The sequence below is a fragment of the Hyla sarda genome, chromosome 8, assembly GCF_029499605.1.
Source record: "Hyla sarda isolate aHylSar1 chromosome 8, aHylSar1.hap1, whole genome shotgun sequence".
Classification (NCBI taxonomy): Eukaryota; Metazoa; Chordata; class Amphibia; order Anura; family Hylidae; genus Hyla; species Hyla sarda.
Genome location: NC_079196.1, coordinates 52,350,128 through 52,369,596, shown reverse-complemented (window position 1 = coordinate 52,369,596; position 19,469 = coordinate 52,350,128). Strand labels below are relative to the sequence as shown.

General features: G+C 47.3%; 1 protein-coding gene across 8 annotated transcripts in view; it reads right to left on the bottom strand.

Annotated features, from left to right (window-relative positions):
- Positions 1-4,890: 4,890 nt before the first annotated feature.
- ERICH2 (glutamate rich 2) overlaps positions 4,891-19,469 on the bottom strand; it is a 60,007-nt gene continuing 45,428 nt past the window's right edge. For 7 of the 8 annotated variants that reach the window (XM_056536159.1, XM_056536165.1, XM_056536166.1 and 4 more), the window contains 2 exons: positions 13,756-13,836; positions 4,891-5,687 (listed from right to left, as the gene is read on the bottom strand). In XM_056536159.1, coding sequence (XP_056392134.1) covers positions 5,560-5,687; positions 13,756-13,836 — 209 coding nt within the window. In that variant the 3' untranslated portion in view covers positions 4,891-5,559. The remainder of the gene's footprint in view (positions 5,688-13,755; positions 13,837-19,469) is intronic. The other variant, XM_056536162.1, reaches the window with a different exon arrangement.

Genomic DNA, 19,469 nt, shown 5'->3' with positions numbered 1-19,469 from the left:
CCATCTGCTCTATAAAACATGACCAAAAATGAGATGATCCAGCACACATCCGGGGCTACAATGAATTATGAGGCTGTATTTATGGCTTAGCACATAAACAATGAGTTACGGTACCGGCCAAGATAAGGCAGTGACTTGATAAAGGGCTTTATCTTGGCCTTAAACAGCACCCATTGTCTGTGTTCTGTTATAAATAAAACTACTTTCCACTTCATTGCTAGGGTCGTGTCATCCGCCATTAATTTTATATTCAGTGTCGGTGTATTTTTTCGTTTAGTTTTGCAGCAACTTGTATAGTATGTGGCTTCTTTTATCGGTTCCTATTTTGAGCTTATGCACATTTGTTTGACTTACAGGTTTTTGTTGTCACATTGTGCATGATCCTGAGCCTCTAAATAGTAAAGCTGCCTTCTGCCCAGGAGTGCTTTCCTCCGTCAACAAAGAGAGGCTCCAATGACAGAGTTAATTCTTCAAGGGCCTATGACAAGGACAGTGATAGCTGGGAGGTACGTCATTTTTAGCACACAAGAACTTTGTCATCGCAGGACATTGTTGTGAAGCCCCTGGACACAACTAATCTCAGCTTATTGGATGATAGGATGGTACGACCAGCTCAGCTCGGAGGCAAGTCGTACAAGTTGACGTGGCTGCCATATAAAATACTCAGACGTGGACAAAATTGTTGGCACCCTTCCATTAAAGACACAAAAAAAACACAATGCTCCCTGAAATAACTTTAAACTGACAAACGTAATGAAAAAAGGAATAAGTAATAAATAAAAAATTACAGAAAATTTATGAAAATCAGACATTTTTCTTGAATTGTGGTTCAACAGAATCATTTAAAAAAAATAAAATAAATAATGAAACTGTCCTGAACAAAATATTATGGTCCCCCTGAGCTTATCATCTGTGCAAATGACAATCTCCCAGAAGCTTTGTCACTGGTCCTTTGGACAGATGAGACAAAACTGGAGCTTTTGAGAGCAGCATCAGCTTTATGTTCACAGACACAAAAATGAAGCCTACAAAGAAAAGAACACTGTACATACTGTGAAGCATGGAGGAGGCTCAGTTATGTTTTTTGGGGCTTTGCTGCATCTGGCACAGGTTGTCTTGAATCAGTACAAGGTACAATGAAATCTCAAGACTATCAAGGCATTTTGTGCCAAAATGTGCTGCCCAGTGTCAGGAAGCTTGGTCTCAGATGCAGGATAATGACCCAAAACACATGACTAAAAACACCCAAGAATGGCTAAGAGAAAAACATTGGCCTATTCTGAAGTGTCCTCAATGAACCCTGATCTGAATACTATTGAACATTTGTGGAAGGAGCTGAACCCTGCAGTCTGGAGAAGACACCTTCACACCTGAGACAGCTGGAGCAGGATTTTATGAGGAGTATGCCAAGATATCTGGAGTCTGGAGAAGAAACCTTTACACCTGAGACAGCTGGAGCAGGATATTATGAGGAGTGGGCCAAGATACCTGCAGTCTGGAGAAGACACCTTCACACCTGAGACAGCTGGAGCAGGATATTATGAGGAGTGGGCCATGATACCAGCAGTCTGGAGAAGACACTTTCACACCTGAGACAGCTGGAGCAGGATCTTATGAGGAGTGGGCCAAGATACCTGCAGTCTGGAGAAGACACCTGAGACAGCTGGAGCAGTATCTTATGAGAAGTGGGCCAAGATACCTTGAGTCTGGAGAAGACACCTTTACACCTGAGACAGCTGGAGCAGGATCTTATGAGGAGTGGGCAAAGATACCTGGAGTCTGGAGAAGACCCATTCACACCTGAGACAGCTGGAGCAGGATCTTATGAGGGGTGGGCCAAGACACCAGCAGTCTGGAGAAGACAATTTCACACCTGAGACAGCTGGAGCAGGATCTTATGAGGAGTGGGCCAAGATACCTGCAGTCTGGAGAAGACACTTTCACACTTGAGACAGCTGGAGCAGGATCTTATGAGGAGTGGACCAAGATACCTGCAGTCTGGAGAAAACACCTTCACACCTGAGACAGCTGGAGCAGGATCTTATGAGGAGTGGGCCAAGATACCTGCAGTCAGGAGAAGACACCTGAGACATCTGGAGCAGGATCTTATGAGAAGTGGAGCCAAGATACCTGGAGACAAGTGCAGAGTTTTCATTGAGAGTTACAGGAATCGCTGTATTGCAGTGACTGCCTCCAAAGGTTGTACAACAAAATAACACAGTGGGGATCAAAAGTTTGGGCACCCCAGGAAAAAATTTGTATTAATGTGCATAAAGAAGCCAAGGAAAGATGGAAAAATCTCCAAAAGGTATCAAATTACAGATAAGACATTCTTATAATATGTCAACAAACATTAGATTTTATTTCCATCATTTACACTTTCAAAATAACAGAAAACAAAAAATTGGTGTCTGCAAAAGTTTGGGCACCCTTCAGATTTTATAGCATGCACTGCCCCCTTTGCACAGCGGAGACCTGCCAGTGTCATGGATTGTTCTCAATCATCATCTGGAAAGTCCAGGTGATGTCAATATCAAAGGTTTTAAATGCCCAGACTCATCTGACCTTGCCCCAACAATCAGCACCATGGGTTCTTCTAAGCAGTTGTCTAGAAATCTGAAACTGAAAATAGTTGACGCTTACAAAGCTGGAGAAGGCTATAAGAAGATAGCAAAACGTTTTCAGATATCAATATCCTCTGTTCGGAATGTAATTAAGAAATGGTAGTCATCAGGAACAGTGGAAGTTAAAGCAAGATCTGGAAGACCAAGAAAAATATCAGACAGAACAGCTCGCAGGATTGTGAGAAAAACAATTCAAAACCCACGTTTGACTGCACAATCCCTCCAGAAACATCTGGCAGACACTGGAGTTGTGGTAAACTATTCCACTATAAAGAGATACTTGTACAAATATGGTCTTCATGGAACAGTCATCAGAAGAAAACCTCTTCTATGTCCTCACCACAAAAATCAGCGTTTGAACTTTGCAAATGAACATATAGACAAGCCTGATGCATTTTGGAAAAAAGTTCTGTGGACCGATGAGGTTAAAATTTAACTTTTTGGCCGGAATGAGCAAAGGTACGTTTGGAGAAGAAGGGGAACAGAATTTAATGAAAAGAACCTCTGTCCAACTGTTAAGCATGGGGGTGGATCAATCATGCTTTGGGGTTGTATTGCAGTCAGTGGAACAGGGAACATCTCACCAGTAGAAGGAAAAATGGATTCAATAAAATTTCATAAAATTTTGGATGCTAACTTGATGCGATCTGTGAGAGGATGGCTTCTACAAATGGATAATGAGCCTAAACACACCTCGAAATCCACGGGGGATTACATCAAGAGGCGTAAACTGAAGATTTTGCCATGGCCTTCACAATCTCCTGAACTCAACATAATTGAAAATCTATGGATAGACCTTAAAAGAGCAGTGCGTGACAGACAGCCCAAAAATCTCAAAGAACTAGAAGACTTTTGTATGGAAGAATGGGCAAAGATACCTCAAACAAGAATTGAAAGACTCTTGGCTGGCTACAAAAAGTGTTTACAAGCTGTGATACTTGCCAAAGGGGGCAGTACAAGATATTAACTCTACAGGGTGCCCAAACTTTTGCAGATGCCATATTTTTGTTTTCTGTTATTTTGAAAGTGTAAACGATGGAAATAAAATCTAACTTTTGTTGACATATTTTAAGAATGTCTAATCTGTAATTTGATGCCTTTTGGAGATTTTCCCTCTTTCCTTGGCTTCTTTATGCACATTAATACAAATTTTTACCTGGGGTGCCCAAACTTTTCATCCCCACTGTAAGTTCGGGTACCATTAAAGGGGTACTCCACTGGAAAAAAAAATGTTAATAAACTGGTGCAAGAAAGTTAAACCGATTTGTAAATGACTTCTATTCAAAAATCTTAATCCTTCCATTACTTATCAGCTGCTGTATGATCCACAGGCAGTTCTTTTCTTTTTGAATTTCCTTTCTGTCTAACCACAGTGCTCTCTACGGACACCTCTGTCCATGTCAGGGACTGTCCAGAGCAAGAGAGGTTTGCTATGGGGATTTGTTCCTACTCTGGACAGTTCCTAAAATGGACAGAGGTGTCAGCAGAGAGCACAGTGGTCAGACAGAAAGGAAATTCAAAAAGTAAAGAACTTCCTGTGGAGCATATAACAGCTGATAAGTACTGGAAGGATTAAGATTTTCAAATAGAAGTAATTTACAAATCTGTTTAACTTTCTGTCATCAGTTGATTTAAAAAAAAAATATTTTCCAGTGGAATTCCCCTTCAATTTTGTCCAGGAAAGTTTCATTTTCTTTTTTTTCGCAAAATGATTATGTTGATCCATAATTCACAACCAATGTCTGATTTTCCTCAGGTAATTTTCCGTAAATTTTTATTTAATATTACTTTTGTCAGGTTTTTGTTATTTCAGGGAGCATTGTGGGTGTTTTTCTTTAACAGAAGAGTACCAACAATAAGGTACACGTATCATATCCTAAAATATCAGGACAAAATTTGATTATGATTAAATAAATGGTTTAAAAGAAAAATGTTGTCAGAATATTTTTTTTTTAACTTTTTTTAAATATTTTTTCTTTTTTTTATAATAAAACATTTTGTAAACATTTTTTATCTTGAAGGCCATATTTATATTAAATAAGTATACAAATGAAAGGGGTATTCCGGCCTTAGACATCTTATCCCCTATCCAAAGGTCCTGTTGCTGGGTACCACGCGATCTCCGTGCAGCCCCCAGTATTCTGTGCCATGTGCAGCTCCGGAGACGTGACTACGCCCCTCCTGACGTCACAGCACGTCCCCTTCATTTATGTCTATGGGAGGGGACGTGATGGCCATCACGCCCCTTTCTATAGACATGAATGGAGGGGGCGTGCTGTGACGTGGTTATAATGTTAGGTCTTGGTCTTGGGAGCAGCACCCGGCACAGAATGCTGGGGCTGCATGGAGATCGCGGGGGGTCCCAGCAGCGGGACAACTGCGATCAGACATCTTATGTCCTATCCTTTGGCTAGGGGATAAGATGTCTAAGGCCTGAACACCCCTTTAAGCTTCATAACAGGCTGACTTTTTCTGTATTCTTGAGATCAATAACTTACTCAATACAGGCAGAAATATGTCAAAAGATAAAATAAGATCTACCATTCACAATAGGTGATTGTCACCACTTATCTCCTCCCTCGCCTGCATAGTGACTTCAGCACAAGTCAAAGAGCATGCCCACGCCGAAAATAACTATAAGATGAATAAGGTAGACAGAATAAAATATACTATTACTGCACAATGGAGTTACAGTTTCAGTATTGTTTTAAGATGGTCCATATGTCCTCTTATGGTATACAGAAGTGAAAAAGAAAGAACCAGAGCCACTAAGCAAAGGAAATGTCTAAACTCAGTCCATCCATGTATCAAATGTCGGCCATTCATTTAAACGATTGGCCTGAGGTCTTGAAGACATTTTGTAGCTTTCTATTCCGATCTTTCATTGGGCATCAAAGAGAACCACTGGACCACCCCTTAATAAACATAAAATAGTTTATGGATAGTGTTTGGCAGTACAATGGTTCTCATTATCATCTGTATCACTGGTGTCCTCATCGGTCTCTTCATCTGTGTCCTCATCTGAGTCTTCACTGTCCTCATCACCACTACTTTGCTGTTGTTCTGTAATATTTTGAACATAATTGCAAATGATTCTCTTGCATCTCGACTGACAGCTAATTCTCTAGACTCCACCATAAACATGAAATACTTGGCCAAGAATAGGGAGAGTGAGAACATAGTTACATATCATAGAAAAAAGACATATCTCCAACACTTTCAACCTGAGGATAGGAGAGGATGTGGATGAAGGGAACAGGTACATTTACATTTGGGCACAGGTACTTTTTAGAAAAATGTTCCTTCATATTGAGGAAAGTTAGAAAGAAAGAATTTGATCATGGGGGTCCGATTGCTGGAACCTTCTGTGATCTCCAGAAAGAGTAACAGAGTATTTTCCTCAAATTGGAAACCAAGTCTCTTCTATGAAGAATGTCCTAATGTGCCGGCCACTCCTTTCATGCTTAATTAAAGGTGTATTCCAGGTCAAAACTTTTTATATATATATATAAACTGGCTCCGGAAAGTTAAACAGATTTGTAAATTACTTCTATTAAAAAAAATCTTAATCCTTCCAATAGTTATTAGCTTCTGAAGTTGAGTTGTTGTTTTCTGTCTAACTGCTCTCTGATGACTTACGTTGCTGTGCAGTTCCTATGGGGATATTCTCCCATCATGCACAGCTCCCGGAACGTGACATCATCATTGAGCAGTTAGACAGAAAACTTCAGAAGCTAATAACTATTTGAAGGATTAAGATTTTTTAATAGAAGTAATTTACAAATCTGTTTAACTTTCCGGAGCCAGTTGATATATATATAAAAAGGTTTTGCCTGGAATACCCCTTTAAAGCTGCCGGAGACAGCCAAATGCTTTACTTCTCTGCTATCTTCTCCATTACCCGCAGAGAATGAATGGAGCTGCAGTGCTCACTTGCAACCATCACTTCATTCTTAGAAGGCATTAGGTTCTATGTTTCAGAGATTGCAGGGGTCCTGGCAGACCAAATACGGTAGATGCCCCCCTCTCCTTACCCACGATAACTAAAGATAGCCATACAAATTATAATATAAGTTGTATGATCCTGTTGACCATCTGGTCTACTGAATATAGGGGCCTCCTGACTGTCCCCGACAACAGATATTGGGGGAGAGAGCCAATAGGCATGCTGGATGTCAACTGCTTGATCCTTTCCAGGAGAAAAAAAACTACCACCAGAGCTGTCTGGTAGTGGCTTTCTCCTCTCTTCCTGTTAAGAATACATCCAAGTTTGGCTAAGGGGGATTGGGAAAAGTTGCTTTCCTGCAACAAGAATTTGGCCGACAGCTATGGAAAATGTATGGCCAGCTTAAAAGGGTACTCTGGTAGAATTTTTATTTTTTATAATCAACTGGTGCCAGAAAGTTAAACAGATTTGTAAATGACTTCTATTTAAAAATCTTAATCCTTCCAGTACTTATCAGCTGCTGTATGCTCCAGAGGAAGTTGTGTAGTTCTTTTCTGTCTGACCACATCGCTCTCTGCTGACACCTCTGTCCATGTCAGGAATTGTCCGGAACAGGAACGAATCCCCATAACAAACCTCTCCTGCTGTGTACAATTCCTGACATGGACAGTGGTGTCAGCAGAGAGCACTGTGGTCAGATTGTAAAGAACAAACAAATCAAATTCATCCGAAAGGATTCCCCAGGTTTATACAAAATATATCCAATTTCCCATTAGGGCTTACACCCCAATGGGACTGATTTCCCAAAATTCGGGAACCCTATAGTATTAAAACTTATATCTTTATTAATCCTTTATTAAAACTTTAACACTGGTGAGGAAATGATAATGTTGTGCTTTAAAAACACAGTCAGGGAGAATCTTGACAAGGATTACAGTATATAATCCTATTTCTCTTAATATTGTGGTAGGATAGTCCCCCGAAGGGTATTAAGTATTCATCCACTCGTGGGTTAAATTTTTTCCCCAAAACGATATATTGTTATCAATTACTCTCTAGTCCCTGAACTGCTTATTAAAACGCCATATATTGGCAACCCCCGCCACCCAACGTTTCGCCAGCCGCAACCGGCTTTATCAAGGGTCGAGGTGCTAATGATGTTTTTAAAGCACATCATTATCAATTCCTCAGCAGTGTTAAAGTTTTAATAAAGGATTAATAAAGATAGAAGTTTTAATATTATAGGGTTCCCGAATATTGGGAAATCAGTCCCATTGGGGCGTAAGCCCTAATGAGAAATTGGATATAGAATGTAAAGAACTACACAACTTCCTCTGGAGCATAGATGTTACGCCGAGCGCTCCGGGTCCCCGCTCCTCCCCGGAGCGCTCGCAACATCCTCGCTACTGCAGCGCCCCGGTCAGATCTACTGACCGGGTGCGCTGCGATACCGCCCCCAGCCGGGATGCGATTCGCGATGCGGGTGGCGCCCGCTCGCGATGCGCACCCCGGCTCCCGTACCTGACTCGCTCTCCGTCGGTCCTGTCCCGGCGCGCGCGGCCGCGCTCCCTAGGGCGCGCGCGCGCCGGGTCTCTGCGATTTAAAGGGCCACTGCGCCACTGATTGGCGCAGTTGGTCTAATTAGTGTGTTCACCTGTGCACTCCCTATGTATACCTCACTTCCCCTGCACTCCCTCGCCGGATCTTGTTGCCATTGTGCCAGTGAAAGCGTTTCCTTGTGTGTTCCTAGCCTGTGTTCCAGACCTCCTGCCGTTGCCCCTGACTACGATCCTTGCTGCCTGCCCCGACCTTCTGCTACGTCCGACCTTGCTCTTGTCTACTCCCTTGTACCGCGCCTATCTTCAGCAGTCAGAGAGGTTGAGCCGTTGCTAGTGGATACGACCTGGTTACTACCGCCGCTGCAAGACCATCCCGCTTTGCGGCGGGCTCTGGTGAATACCAGTAGTAACTTAGAACCGGTCCACTAGCACGGTCCACGCCAATCCCTCTCTGGCACAGAGGATCCACCTCCTGCCAGCCGAATCGTGACAGTAGATCCGGCCATGGATCCCGCTGAAGTTCCACTGCCAGTTGTCGCCGACCTCACCACGGTGGTCGCCCAGCAGTCGCAACAGATAGCGCAACAAGGCCACCAGCTGTCTCAACTGACCGTGATGCTACAGCAGCTACTACCACAGCTTCAGCAATCATCTCCTCCGCCAGCTCCTGCACCTCCTCCGCAGCGAGTGGCCGCTTCCGGCCTACGACTATCCTTGCCGGATAAATTTGATGGGGACTCTAAGTTTTGCCGTGGCTTTCTTTCGCAATGTTCCCTGCACTTGGAGATGATGTCGGACCAGTTTCCTACTGAAAGGTCTAAGGTGGCTTTCGTAGTCAGCCTTCTGTCTGGGAAAGCTCTGTCATGGGCCACACCGCTCTGGGACCGCAATGACCCCGTCACTGCCTCCGTACACTCCTTCTTCTCGGAAATTCGAAGTGTCTTTGAGGAACCTGCCCGAGCCTCTTCTGCTGAGACTGCCCTGCTGAACCTGGTCCAGGGTAATTCTTCCGTTGGCGAGTACGACATCCAATTCCGTACTCTTGCTTCCGAATTATCCTGGAATAATGAGGCCCTCTGCGCGACCTTTAAAAAAGGCCTATCCAGCAACATTAAAGATGTTCTGGCCGCACGAGAAATTCCTGCTAACCTGCATGAACTCATTCATCTAGCCACTCGCATTGACATGCGTTTTTCCGAAAGGCGTCAGGAGCTCCGCCAGGATATGGACTTTGTTCGCACGAGGCGTTTTTTCTCCCCGGCTCCTCTCTCCTCTGGTCCTCTGCAATCCGTTCCTGTGCCTCCCGCCGTGGAGGCTATGCAAGTTGACCGGTCTCGCTTGACACCTCAAGAGAGGACACGACGCTGCATGGAGAATCTTTGCCTGTACTGTGCCGGTACCGAACACTTCCTGAAGGATTGTCCTATCCGTCCTCGCCGCCTGGAAAGACGTACGCTGACTCCGCACAAAGGTGAGACAGTTCTTGATGTCAACTCTGCTTCTCCACGCCTTGCTGTGCCTGTGCGGATATCTTCCTCTACCTTCTCCTTCTCTGCTATGGCCTTCTTGGATTCCGGATCTGCAGGAAATTTTATTTTGGCCTCTCTCATCAACAGGTTCAACATCCCGGTGACCAGTCTCGCCAGACCCCTCTACATCAATTGTGTTAACAATGAAAGATTGGACTGTACCGTGCGTTACCGCACGGAGCCCCTCCTAATGTGCATCGGACCTCATCACGAAAAAATTGAGTTTTTGGTCCTCTCCAATTGCACTTCCGAAATTCTCCTTGGACTACCGTGGCTTCAACGCCATTCCCCAACCCTTGATTGGTCCACAGGAGAGATCAAGAGCTGGGGTACTTCTTGTTTCAAGGACTGTCTTAAACCGGTTCCCAGTACTCCCTGCCGTGACCCTGTGGGTCCCCCTGTAACCGGTCTCCCTAAGGCTTATATAGACTATGCTGACGTATTTTGGAAAAAACAAGCTGAGACTTTACCTCCTCACAGGCCTTATGACTGTCCTATTGACCTCCTCCCGGGCACTACTCCACCCCGGGGCAGAATTTATCCTCTGTCCGCCCCAGAGACTCTTGCTATGTCTGAATACATCCAGGAAAATTTAAAAAAGGGGTTTATCCGCAAATCCTCCTCTCCTGCCGGAGCTGGATTTTTCTTTGTGTCCAAAAAAGATGGCTCCCTACGTCCTTGCATTGATTACCGCGGACTTAATAAAATCACGGTAAAGAACCGCTACCCCCTACCTCTTATCTCAGAACTCTTTGATCGCCTTCAAGGTGCCCACATCTTTACCAAACTGGACTTAAGAGGTGCTTATAATCTCATCCGCATCAGGGAGGGGGACGAATGGAAAACTGCATTTAACACCAGAGATGGACACTTTGAGTATCTAGTCATGCCCTTTGGCCTGTGCAACGCCCCTGCCGTCTTCCAAGACTTTGTTAATGAAATTTTTCGTGATCTCTTATATTCCTGTGTTGTTGTGTATCTGGACGATATTCTGATTTTTTCTGCCAACTTAGAAGAACATCGCCAGCATGTCCGCATGGTTCTTCAGAGACTTCGAGACAATCAACTTTATGCCAAAATGGAGAAATGTCTGTTTGAATGTCAATCTCTTCCTTTCCTAGGATACTTGGTCTCTGGCCAGGGACTACAAATGGACCCAGATAAACTCTCTGCCGTCTTAGATTGGCCATGCCCCTCCGGACTCCGTGCTATCCAACGTTTTTTGGGGTTCGCCAATTATTACAGACAATTTATTCCACATTTTTCCACTATTGTGGCTCCTATCGTGGCTTTAACCAAGAAGAATGCCAATCCTAAGTCCTGGTCTCCCCAAGCGGAAGACGCATTTAAACGGCTCAAGTCTGCCTTTTCTTCTGCTCCCGTGCTCTCCAGACCTGACCCATCTAAACCCTTCCTATTGGAGGTTGATGCCTCCTCAGTGGGAGCTGGAGCGGTCCTTCTACAAAAAAATTCTTCCGGGCATGCTGTTACTTGTGGGTTTTTTTTCTAGGACCTTCTCTCCGGTGGAGAGGAACTACTCCATCGGGGATCGAGAACTACTGGCCATTAAATTGGCACTTGAGGAATGGAGGCATCTGCTGGAGGGATCAAAATTTCCAGTTATCATTTACACCGATCACAAGAATCTCTCCTATCTCCAGTCTGCCCAACGGCTGAATCCTCGCCAGGCCAGGTGGTCGTTGTTCTTTGCCCGTTTTAACTTTGAAATTCATTTTCGCCCTGCCGACAAGAACATTAGGGCCGATGCTCTCTCTCGTTCCTCGGATGTCTCGGAAGTAGAGGTCTCTCCGCAACACATCATTCCTCCTGACTGTCTGATCTCCACTTCTCCAGTCTCCATCAGGCAAACTCCTCCAGGGAAGACCTTCGTTTCTCCACGCCAACGTCTCGGGATTCTCAAATGGGGTCACTCCTCCCACCTCGCAGGCCATGCGGGCATCAAAAAGTCCTTGCAACTCATCTCTCGTTTCTATTGGTGGCCGACTCTGGAGACGGATGTTGTTGATTTTGTGCGGGCCTGTACTGTCTGTGCCCGGGATAAGACTCCTCGCCAGAAGCCTGCTGGTCTCCTTCATCCTCTGCCTGTCCCCGAACAGCCTTGGTCTCTGATTGGTATGGACTTTATTACAGACTTACCCCCATCCCGTGGCAACACTGTTGTTTGGGTGGTCGTTGATCGATTTTCCAAGATGGCACATTTTATTCCTCTTCCTGGTCTTCCTTCAGCGCCTCAGTTGGCAAAACAATTTTTTGTACACATTTTTCGTCTTCACGGTTTGCCCACGCAGATCGTCTCGGATAGAGGCGTCCAATTCGTGTCAAAATTCTGGAGGGCTCTCTGTAAACAACTCAAGATTAAATTAAACTTCTCTTCTGCTTATCATCCTCAATCCAATGGGCAAGTAGAAAGAATTAACCAGGTCCTGGGTGACTATTTACGGCATTTTGTTTCCTCCCGCCAGGATGACTGGGCAGATCTTCTACCATGGGCCGAATTCTCGTACAACTTCAGAGTCTCTGAATCTTCTGCTAAATCCCCATTTTTCGTGGTGTACGGCCGTCACCCTCTTCCCCCCCTCCCTACTCCCTTGCCCTCTGGTTTGCCCGCTGTGGATGAAGTGACTCGTGATCTTTCCACCATATGGAAAGAGACCCAAAATTCTCTCTTACAGGCTTCATCTCGCATGAAAAAGTTTGCCGATAAGAAAAGAAGAGCTTCCCCCATTTTTGCTCCCGGAGACAAGGTATGGCTCTCCGCTAAATATGTCCGCTTCCGTGTCCCCAGTTACAAACTGGGACCACGCTATCTGGGTCCTTTCAAAATCTTGTGCCAAATTAATCCTGTCTCTTACAAACTTCTTCTTCCTCCTTCTCTTCGTATTCCCAATGCCTTTCATGTCTCTCTCCTTAAACCACTCATCATCAACCGTTTCTCTCCCAAACTTGTTTCTCCCACTCCTGTTTCCGGTTCTTCTGACATCTTCTCCGTGAAGGAGATACTGGCCTCCAAGACGGTCAGAGGGAAAAAAAATTTTTTGGTTGATTGGGAGGGCTGTGGTCCTGAAGAGAGATCCTGGGAACCTGAGGACAACATCCTAGACAAAAGTCTGGTCCTCAGGTTCTCAGGCTCCAAGAAGAGGGGGAGACCCAAGGGGGGGGTACTGTTACGCCGAGCGCTCCGGGTCCCCGCTCCTCCCCGGAGCGCTCGCAACATCCTCGCTACTGCAGCGCCCCGGTCAGATCTACTGACCGGGTGCGCTGCGATACCGCCCCCAGCCGGGATGCGATTCGCGATGCGGGTGGCGCCCGCTCGCGATGCGCACCCCGGCTCCCGTACCTGACTCGCTCTCCGTCGGTCCTGTCCCGGCGCGCGCGGCCCCGCTCCCTAGGGTGCGCGCGCGCCGGGTCTCTGCGATTTAAAGGGCCACTGCGCCACTGATTGGCGCAGTTGGTCTAATTTGTGTGTTCACCTGTGCACTCCCTATGTATACCTCACTTCCCCTGCACTCCCTCGCCGGATCTTGTTGCCATTGTGCCAGTGAAAGCGTTTCCTTGTGTGTTCCTAGCCTGTGTTCCAGACCTCCTGCCGTTGCCCCTGACTACGATCCTTGCTGCCTGCCCCGACCTTCTGCTACGTCCGACCTTGCTCTTGTCTACTCCCTTGTACCGCGCCTATCTTCAGCAGTCAGAGAGGTTGAGCCGTTGCTAGTGGATACGACCTGGTTACTACCGCCGCTGCAAGACCATCCCGCTTTGCGGCGGGCTCTGGTGAATACCAGTAGTAACTTAGAACCGGTCCAGTAGCACGGTCCACGCCAATCCCTCTCTGGCACAGAGGATCCACCTCCTGCCAGCCGAATCGTGACAATAGAGCAGCTAAGTACTGGAAGGATTAAGATTTTAAATAGAAGGAATTTACAAATCTGTTTAACTTTCTGGCAGCAGTTGATTTAAAAAAAAATAAAAAAAATGTTTTCCAGCGGAGTACCCTTTTAAGGAAAGGTAATTACTACAGGAAATAAGTGGATTATCCAATAACCCACATCTCATAATAATATCATAATAAAGACAATTACCATCCATACCAATCTGCAGCATTTCCTCAATAAGAGGTGAAAATTGTTTTGCCTCCGGATTTTCTGGTTCATATATCAGAACTAAAATTTAAAAAGAAAAATAACAATAAATATTGGAATCGTAAAGACAGAAATATTTAAGATGCATTTTCCTCAACAAGACAGGACCCTGCTTATACTACAGTGAAGAACCCCAAAACCATAATAGCAATTTATTGTGTTCTGTTGCACATCTGTATTGAAGAGCCGTAAATAGCCTTATGTCAACATAAGGCTATTGAGCAGGTGAGTACTGGTTATTTCCTTCATTTACATTAAAAATTTGTTTAGCAGCCGCGAAAATATACCGTATTTTTTTTTTAGACACACCTAATTTTATGGGATAAAAATCCAGAAAATAAAGATTCGGAACCAAATACAATGTAAAGTATAGGACAGTGATCTTCAACCTGCGGAACTTCAGATGTTGCAAAAGTCGTTGGCTGTCCAGGCATGCTGGGAGTTGTAGTTTTGCAACATCTGGAGGTCCGCAGGTTGAAGACCACTGGTATACGAGGTAGTACTCACGTGCCCCCGCTGCTCCGGACCGTCACCGCTGCCCTGGATGTCGCCCTCCATCGCTGTCGCCGTGTTCCAGGGGTGTCCCCGTCGCTCAGGAACGTCTCTGCTGCCCGGTATCCTTCTCTCCGTCGCCGCCATGACGTCGCTATGCACGCCACTGCGCAAGCCGCTCCTATTGGATGACGGGACAGCATGCCCGACGACGTGATGACGACGAAGGAGAGCGCCGGCCATGCAGGGGATCCCGGCACGGAGCAGACACAGAGGAGACAGCTAAGGTCCCTCCCGTTGTCCTGTAAGCTGTTCGGGACGCCGCGATGTCACAGCGGCGGTCCCGAACAGCCCGACTGAACAGCCGGGTTAGTGTTATTTTCGCTTCAGATGCGATGTCAGCTTTGATCGCCGCGTCTGAAGGGTTAATACAGGGCATCACCGCGATCGGTGATGTCCTGCATTAGCCGCGGGTCCCGGCCGTTGATGGCCGCAGGGACTGCCGCGATAGGGGTGTATTCGCCTTATAAGACACACCAACTTTCCCCCTCCCCCCCAGTTTTGGGGAAGAAAAAGTGCGTCTTATACGGCGAAAAATACGGTAGCTTACAGAAACAGCGCCACTGTTCCCCTCAGCTTGTGTGTGGGATGGCAGCTTAGTTTTATTAAAGTAAATGGAGCAGTGTAATACCACACACAATCTTAAGAATCTGGAAGAAAGCAACTATGAGAGTCTTTAAATTACATTAGAGCGCATTTCTTTAAAAAGTGAAAAATAACCTGTAAATGTAAAAATACAACCTTTCTTTAGATGTCACAGGCCAATCACAGCTCTCTGCGGGAAATATGAATAGGTATATATATATATATATATATATATATATATATATATAGCAGTGCAGGGGACCATAGAAGAGCGGCCGGCCGCATCTATACATTATACAGGAGGATCGCAACGGAACCCAGGGCGATCTGTCAATTAGTACAGGTACTACTACTCCCATCATGGAACAGTGTGTGTTCCATGCTGGGAGTAGTAGTACCACCTAAAAAATAAAGAACAAAAAGTGAAAAACACACACACACACATTTTTTTTATTATTGTCGGCTACATTTTTAGTGCCCTGCCCACCCACATAAATTGATCCCTGTTTAAAATGTTGTTATAAAAAAGATACATTTCGTTAAATGCTATTTTTTCCATCACTAGTGTATCTTTTTTATTATTAATTTTTAATGGTACCCTACGAAATTTTATTAAAAATGGTATCTCCATCACTTTTTAGGATCGCTAAAGTCCAAAAGAGAATAAAAACCGCCCCAAAAAAACAAACGCCGAAGTTAAAACCCACATGGCGTTTTTCTTGGTGTTTTTTTACTCCAATATACTTCTATGGGAGAAAAACTGCATGATTTCAGGGAAAAAAAAACACCAGTGGCTAAACATGCTGCAGATATCAGTGTAACTAGATGATTGAACACAGCATCAAATCTGCAACAGATCCTGTCCGTCACCATCAGGGGGGGGACAGCCAGTACCCCAGTAAGGGGCCCGAGATCCCAAGGAGGCCCGGACCCGCTGCACCCCCACTGCAGTGGCTGGAGGGCAGGAGTCCTGACACACATACCATACAGGTCCATACAGATCAGCCACTGTGTCAGCCTGTCAAAACTCAGGACCTGAGCACAGCAGCTACAGCAGCACACACAGGTCCTGCTATGTGTGAGAAGGGGACTGGATGGAGGGCCCTCTTATGTGGAGGAAAGGGGGGTGGGCTGAGAGTCGTGCTATGTGTGAGGAGGGGACTGGGGGGGGGGACTGAGAGTCCTGCTATGTGTGAGGAGGGGACTGGATGGGGGGCCCTCTTATGTGGAGGAGAGGGGGGGGGCTCAGAGTCCTGCTATGTGTGAGGAGGGGACTGGATGGGGGCCCCTCTTATGTGGAGGAGAGGGGGGGCTGAGAGTCCTGCTATGTGTGAGGAGGGGACTGGATGGGGGGCCCTCTTATGTGGAGGAAAGGGGGGTGGGCTGAGAATCCTGCTATGTGTGAGGAGGGGACTGGATGGGGGGGCCTCTCATTTATAGGAGAGGGGGGGGCTGAGAGTCGTGTTATGTGTGAGGAGGGGACTGGATGGGGGCCCTCTTATGTGGAGGAGAGGGGGGGGGGGCTGAGAGTCCTGTTATGTGTGAGGAGGGGACTGGATGGGGGGCCCTCTTATGTGGAGGAAAGGGGGGTGGGCTGAGAGTCGTGCTATGTGTGAGGAGGGGACTGGATGGGGGCCCTCTTATGTGGAGGAAAAGGGGGTGGGTTGAGAGTCCTGCTATGTGTGAGGAGGGGACTGGATGGGGGGCCTCTTATGTGTAGGAGAGGGGGGCTGAGAGTCCTGCTATGTGTGAGGAGGGGACTGGATGGGGGCCCTCTTATGTGGAGGAAAGGGGGGGCTGAGAGTCCTGTTATGTGTGAGGAGGGGACTGGATGGGGGGCCCTCTTATGTGGAGGAAAGGGGGGTGGGCTGAGAGTCGTGCTATGTGTGAGGAGGGGACTGGATGGGGGCCCTCTTATGTGGAGGAAAGGGGGTGGGCTGAGAGTCCTGCTATGTGTGAGGAGGGGACTGGATGGGGGGCCCTCTTATGTGGAGGAGAAGGGGGGGCTGAGAGTCCTGATATGTGTGAGGAGGGGACTGGATGGGGGGCCCTCTTATGTGGAGGAGAGGGGGGCTGAGAGTCCTGCTATGTGTGAGGAGGGGACTGGATGGGGGCCCTCTTATGTGGAGGAAAGGGGGGGGCTGAGAGTCCTGTTATGTGTGAGGAGGGGACTGGATGGGGGGCCCTCTTATGTGGAGGAAAGGGGGCTGAGAGTCCTGCTATGTGTGAGGAGGGGACTGGATGGGGGGCCCTCTTATGTGGAGGAAAGGGGGGGCTGAGAGTCCTGTTATGTGTGAGGAGGGGACTGGATGGGGGCCCTCTTATGTGGAGGAAAGGGGGGGCTGAGAGTCCTGTTATGTGTGAGGAGGGGACTGGATGGGGGCCCTCTTATGTGGAGGAAAGGGGGTGGGCTGAGAGTCGTGCTATGTGTGAGGAGGGGACTGGATGGGGGGCCCTCTTATGTGGAGGAAAGGGGGTGGGCTGAGAGTCCTGCTATGTGTGAGGAGGGGACTGGATGGGGGGCCCTCTTATGTGGAGGAGAAGGGGGGGCTGAGAGTCCTGATATGTGTGAGGAGGGGACTGGATGGGGGGCCCTCTTATGTGGAGGAGAGGGGGGCTGAGAGTCCTGCTATGTGTGAGGAGGGGACTGGATGGGGGCCCTCTTATGTGGAGGAAAGGGGGGGGGGCTGAGAGTCCTGTTATGTGTGAGGAGGGGACTGGATGGGGGGCCCTCTTATGTGGAGGAAAGGGGGCTGAGAGTCCTGCTATGTGTGAGGAGGGGACTGGATGGGGGGCCCTCTTATGTGGAGGAAAGGGGGGGCTGAGAGTCCTGTTATGTGTGAGGAGGGGACTGGATGGGGGCCCTCTTATGTGGAGGAAAGGGGGGGCTGAGAGTCCTGTTATGTGTGAGGAGGGGACTGGATGGGGGCCCTCTTATGTGGAGGAAAGGGGGTGGGCTGAGAGTCGTGCTATGTGTGAGGAGGGGACTGGATGGGGGGCCCTCTTATGTGGAGGAGAGGGGGCTGAGAGTCCTGCTATGTGTGAGGAGGGGACTGGATGGGGGGCCCTCTTATGTGGAGGAGAGGGGGCTGAGAGTCCTGCTATGTATGGGGGGGTTGGAGAGGGGAGGCCTGTTATAGGGGGGAGGGGGACTGTGGAGTGAGGACCTCCTGTTAATACTGTGTGAGTGAGGGGGCATTGTGAGGGGCCATTACTATATATGGGGGGCCATGTGAGGGGGCAATATTATGTATGGGGGCCATGTGAGGCGGCATTACTATATATGGGGGCAAAGTGAGGGGGGCATTACTTATATGGGGGCCATGTGAGGGGGCATTACTTATATGGGGGCAAAGTGAGGGGGGCATTACTTATAACAGTAATTCCCCCTCACTTTGCCCCCATATAAGTAATGCCCCCCTTACTTTTCCCCCATATAAGTAATGCCCACCTCACTTTGACCCCCATAAGTGATGCCCCCTCACATTGCGGCCAGTGGCTCCGTCCTGTCACTCCAGCCCGGGATTCCTGTGCGGCAGCGGCTCTGCGGAGGCTGTCAGCACAGGAAGCAGAGAGAATAGGAGAGAACAGGAGCTGCGGGGGAACTAGGCAGAGGTGAGTGTTTTTTTGTTTTGTTAGAGGTATTACTGTACATGGGGGCCATGTGAGGGGGCATTACTTATATGGGGTCAAAGTGAGGGGGTATTACTTATATGGGGGCAAAGTGAGGGGGGCATTACTTGTATGGGGGCAAAGTGAGGGGGCATTACTTATATGGGGGTAAAGTGAGGGGGCATTACTTATATGGGGGCAAAGTGAAGGGGTATTATTATGTATGGAGGCCATGTGAGGGGGCATTATTATGTATGGGGGCCATGTGAGGGGGCATTACTATATATGGGGCAATGTGAGTGGGCATTACTATATATGGGGGTCATGTGATGGGGCATTACTATATATGGGGCAATAGGAGGGGCATTACTATATATGGGGCAAAGTGAGGGGGGCATTACTTATATGGGGGCCATGTGAGGGGGCATTACTTATAAATGCCCCCCTCACTTTGCATCCATATAAGTAATGCCCCCTCCCATTGCCCCCATATATAGTAATGCCCCCTCACATTGCCCCATATATAGTAATGCCCCCTCACATTGTCCCCATATAAGTAATGCCCCCCTCACTTTGCCCCCATATAAGTAATACTTCCCACTTTGCCCCCATATAAGTTATGCCCCCTCACATGTCCCCCATATATAGTAATGCCCCCTCACATTGCCCCCATATTTAGTAATGCCCCTTCACATTGCCCCCATATAAGTAATGCATCCCTCACATTGCCCCCATATAAGTAATGCCCCCCTAACTTTGCCCCCATATAAGTAATGCCCCCTCACATGGCCCCCATATATAGTAATGCCTCTAACTCATATATAGTAATGCCTCTTACTTTTATAGGGGCAAAGTGAGGGGGCATTACTTATATGGGGGCCACGTGAGGGGGCCTTACTTATATG